This window comes from Carya illinoinensis, chromosome 15, assembly GCF_018687715.1.
Source record: "Carya illinoinensis cultivar Pawnee chromosome 15, C.illinoinensisPawnee_v1, whole genome shotgun sequence".
NCBI lineage: Eukaryota > Viridiplantae > Streptophyta > Magnoliopsida > Fagales > Juglandaceae > Carya > Carya illinoinensis.
Window position 1 is genome coordinate 35,282,986 of NC_056766.1, and position 5,258 is coordinate 35,288,243.

The window sequence follows — 5,258 nt, forward strand, 5'->3', positions numbered from 1 at the left end:
TGTATACTTTCCAATATCATTCCAAGAAACTTCTTTATTGTCTCTCTTTTTCTAATTTTATTTTCCATGTTAATTCATTAACCAATATTTATGCACAACCTCAAGATCATCATTAACCCTACTCTTTAAGTCGACATATATCATTCCTGTTGGTTAAACCTCAGAACCCAACATACAACCTCTCTCTCTCTCTCTCTCTCTCTCTCTCTCTCTCTCAGTCTCTGATCTGTCTGTCTGTCTGCTTTGGGAATTAGCTAGGGCAATGTCGGCGAAACGATTGTTTACCGAATCCCAATACAAGGAAGATGAGCCAGCAGAGAAACAACTGAAACCTAGTCTGCTTTCTGTTGCTTCGTATGTGTGTTTGAGTATATGCTGTACTTAATTTTCTAACCTGTTGCATGGTAGCTAGAGTGCTATCTATATATATAATATAATAGTTTCTTACTGTGCTTTTCATGTTATCCTATGATCTTGACAGTGATATTGGAAAAGTGATCGGCTTGAATTCCATGAACAAAATTTTATCAGACTTGGAACCTCGTCTTAGGAGATTGGTACGTATCTCAAGCTATAAATATCCTGATCATTATATATCATGCCTGGTTTTCACGCATATAGCTAAAGAATAAGCAAATTATGTCTGTGACCTTAAAAAATAGACTCGAATTTGGATCTTTTGTGAAGTTATTCTTGTTAAAATGTTTATGCGCTTTGATTTTTCAGGTGAATGAAGAGTTGGAAAATGCTCTAAGTAATTCCCACTTTTTCACCCGGTTCCATTCATTGGAAACCCAAGCAGAAGTGGAGACATCAAGCTGCTTGCAACTCATGTTTAATAAGAAGGTCTTACCTCCTACTTTATTCACAGCAAGCAAGATTGCAGACAAGGACAACAATCCTCTTCAAGTTGTTCTTGTAGAGAGTAGCACTACTAGTGCTGGTACTGATCATGATCTGTCTTTATACCCAACCAAAATAGAAATTGTTGTTCTAAATGGTGGATTCCCTCTTGGGGGTGGTGAAACTTGGAGTAGTGAGGAGTTTAATAAGAACATTATGAAGGAGAGAGACGGCAAACGGCCTTTGCTTGCCGGAGAGTTGTGTGTTACCATGAAGGAGCGGCTTGCCCATGTCGGAGATATAGAATTTACTGACAATTCAAGCTGGATCCGGTGCCGGAAATTTAGGCTTGGTGCAAGGGTTGTTCCAGGAAGTTACAAAGGAACTGTGAGGATCCTTGAAGCCATTACTGAACCTTTTGTTGTCAAAGATCATCGTGGAGAATGTAAGTTTCTTAAATAGATGGAAAGAATCCATATAAAAACATGAAAAATTTTCTGTCTTCCATGCATATTAATTTAACACCACAATAACTTAAATTATTTTCATACTGATCTCATGAGAAATCCATGTTTTTCCCCCTACAGATTGGATCTCTAAGAAGTTAATTACTTCCATTAATATTAAAAAATTTCATTTTTTTTTTCATGAGTATTATATTTTCCATTAAGTTTTGAATTGAATTTCATGTTTTTCTTGATCAATATGAGTAGTACTCGTGATGGCAACTACTTATGATTAATGAAGAATTGTCTTGTCAGTTGAAGAGTCAAACCAAAGGGACGAATATTCTTGGTCTTCAGTCAAACCCATGTACACGATCGAGGCAGTGATGACCGACGACCATCCTAATCAAGAATAAAACAAAGCATTATATATATATTTATTTATTGAAAGTGATGAAATTATATATATATATATATATCAACTGGCCACAATTATTATTAAATAAAACATAATATACATATGTGTGTGTATATATATATGCGTCCACTTAAATAACTCATTTAATTAGCTAATTAAATTATTGAGTGAATAATAATATCAAATTTAACTAAACTATTAGATTTTATTTAAAATCATCAGTCGTCTCAATTTGTCATTGAGAAAATGGAACAGCTACTTATAGACTAACCTATCGGGTACTAGTCAACTGTCCACACTTAAAGAGTCCTTCTACTTGCAAGCGGTGTGGATCGAGGACATGATGAAGAGATAATGGTCCATGTATGTAGAAAAATGATTCAACATAAAAGTTTTATTATATTTTTTTATATTTTTTTACAAATTAAATTATGCTATATCAGCAGTATGGAATATTACGTGTTCTCTACACTGCATGGCGTTCAAGTAGAATTCTTTCCATATATATCATATCGTGGTTCATCTTGTATAATATATTTAGTTGCAGATAATGAATTAAAGCAATTAGATTATATATATATATATATATATTAGCATTTGATTGATAGTACCTTGTTTTTTTAATCTTTCTTTTACCGTTAACTTATGTATTGATCAAGTAGTAGTAGTGTTCATGACTGACTACTTAAATTTTATTATCATATATATGAATTAGCGTACAAGAAGAATCATCCACCAATGTTGGAGGACGAAGTTTGGCGTCTAGAGAAGATTGGAAGACATGGCAAGTTCCATGAGAAGCTGAGCTCTCAAGGCATTAACACAGTTCAAGATTTCTTGAAGTTGTCTGTTGTCGACACTCCAAGGCTTAGAGAGGTACCTCCACGATGTATATATATAAATGGTTTTTAGATCAAGCAGTTAGATGAAAATTAAGTTACTAAAAATATGAAAAAAATTCGGAATATTAATCTTAATTCCTACTTCATAATTCTAAAACATATTATAAATTTATCTGTTTACTGTTTTTTGAACAGATTTTAGGTACTGGAATGTCTGAGAAAATGTGGGAAGTAACCATAAAGCACGCTAGGACTTGTGTTTTGGGAAACAAACAGTACAGTTTCCAGGGAAATAATAATTGTGTCTTTATCCTCAATCCAATATGCGAAGTTGTTGGAGCTCTCATTGATGTTGATGGGCAACTAGTCACTGTAGCGCCTAGTGATCTTTCTGTTCTAACGGTATGATCCAGTACCATTTACATGCAAACTCTTTATACATATATATATATATGGGAAATTTTGTAGATATATTATAGAAAAATGATAGATGCAACTGCCTAATACAATCGGCGCACAACCGGCTTATCCACGTCACCCTCGTTTCATTTTCTCCTCTCTCTTCCTCTCTATTTCATTCTCCCTCTCTCTCTCCCTTAAATTTCATTTTCCCTCCCTCCCTCCATCTCCGTCGAACTTCTCCCTCTCTCTCGAAGACGCTAATCATTCTGTTACTAAACTCTGGAGATGAATTTTTTGCACAAACGGAAGCACAAATACCATGGGCCCTTACCTCTGCCTCTGCCACATGCTCAAATACCATGGCCCCTTGTTTTGAAATCACTCTAGGCCCTCAAGTTCATCAAGGAACTCGGCCGCTTCACGGGTTTTTTTTTTCTTGGAAAAAAATCCAACAACAGATTATATATCTAGTGTCGTCGAAAGGTGTTGGGGGGAAAATATATCTAGCGTCTCGAAATGAAATCCACCATTGAGGATTTAAAGAAAGAAAATAGGAAGATCCGTAGAGAAGTAAAGATATAGAGGTGGGATAGATATACGAAACTGCGTCAGTTTGGTATGGAGGGGGGATGTAAAATGGTAGTGTACGTACCCATCATGAGAGAGTAAACAAGAAGGTAATTGTTCTTGAAAGAATTGAAAGCAGACGAGGTGTTGATTTGGTCCTTGTTGTTTTTGCTCAGCTCTATTGCTGCCACGATAGCTCCCAATCCCCCAAACACCAAATAATAGAAAATCTCCATTTTCTCTTTCCCTTAGACTCTCTACAAAAACAATGAACGGGCTGAGAGGGTAATGCCTCCTCTCCTCTCTGCAAAAACTGAGATGGCGTTGAGGTACCTACAAATTGAAATCTTGGAAATAGTTTAAATCGTCGAAATGGGTATGAAATATACTATTATTATACAAAACTAAAAATGGGTTTTACATAAATCGTAGAATGGGTTTGGAAGAAATATTAAAATGAAATGCAGTGTTTTTCATGAAAATCTTGGAAATGGATTTACGGCCTCGCGCGGGTTGAAATGGTTTTCAATTTCTTCTCCTTTTTCAGCTTTTAGCATTTTTCATTTTCTTGTTTCATTCTTTCGGATGGTGTCGTTCCAGATGAAAACTTATTACTTTCTGTCAGATGAAAACGTAGTAAATTACACGTCATCCGGTTACGCAAAGGTTCCGCATGGGCGGTTGTATCTAGCAAAGTTGTATATTATATGCACATGCATGCAATATTTGGGTAACATATACTAATGTTTGTTCTATTTGTTCTTGCTATTTGCAGAACTATAATATTGAGAGTTTGGTGAGGGCAGCATATGAAAATTGGAATTCCTTGCAAGAGGTTCCAGGGAATTATATATTTCAATGATACTTGCCATAAGGTATGATATTAATATTCCTAAGCATATTATATAACTATCTAGCTACCTAATTAATTATTACCATGTTAGTGACAAATTAATATATATATATATATATATATATGTAATTGACAGGCGAAATGATGGAGGAAGCTGATGATCTCAAGATCGATCAACGTACAGTACTCTTTGGTGAATTGATTTCGGCAGGATGGATACATATATATATATATATATATATAGAATATATTAATGTGGGAGCTATATATGGATTAGGTAGTGAAAAGATTGAATGAATTAAAGACCCTAAAAAACATTAAAGGGAACGAAAAGCTCTACTTTACTTCCCGGGTCCATACTTTCATGCCTTTTGTAATGTGATTTCTTTCTTATTTTTATTCATTAATGTTGCTTTAAATTAAAATAGAAATACAAGAGGAAGGAGAAAGGTGCTACATACACAAATCTCATTATATATAATATGTATCCTAGTGCCCGCTGCTGGGTAGGGGTGCTACCTGCATCATACGGTGCGGAGTAGACCCCTCCTCGCCCCTTGCCCCCGCATGGGGCAGATGGGAAAAAACTTCCCCGTCCTGCATGATGGGGTACGGTGTGGGGGGGGGGGGGGCATCCGTCCGCCCCCCGCACCTCCCTTCTGGGCCTTGAAGCATTTTCTGGGCCAAATTTCTGGGCCATTTTGGACCCAGAAACCTCAGCAATGGGCTAAAAATGGCCCACAAGGTTGTATTTTTGACCTAAAAAAAGCTTGTAGGTCATTTTCATTTTTCAGCCCATAAAATTATAAGTAAAAAGGAAAAAAAAATTTAAAAACCAGATTAAAAATAAAAAAAGTGTTATGAATGGTAATTGATTTTATGGCTAA

At 35.7% G+C, this 5,258-nt stretch overlaps 1 protein-coding gene across 1 annotated transcript; it reads left to right on the forward strand.

Annotated features, from left to right (window-relative positions):
* On the forward strand, positions 1–4,623 carry LOC122297446 (protein SAR DEFICIENT 1-like). Its single transcript, XM_043107498.1, has 7 exons — positions 1–354; positions 482–557; positions 727–1,288; positions 2,423–2,583; positions 2,745–2,951; positions 4,294–4,393; positions 4,508–4,623. The coding sequence occupies exons 1-6, from the start codon at positions 263–265 to the stop codon at positions 4,378–4,380; spliced, it is 1,185 nt and encodes a 394-aa protein (XP_042963432.1). The 5' UTR covers positions 1–262; the 3' UTR covers positions 4,381–4,393; positions 4,508–4,623.
* Positions 4,624–5,258: the final 635 nt, after the last annotated feature.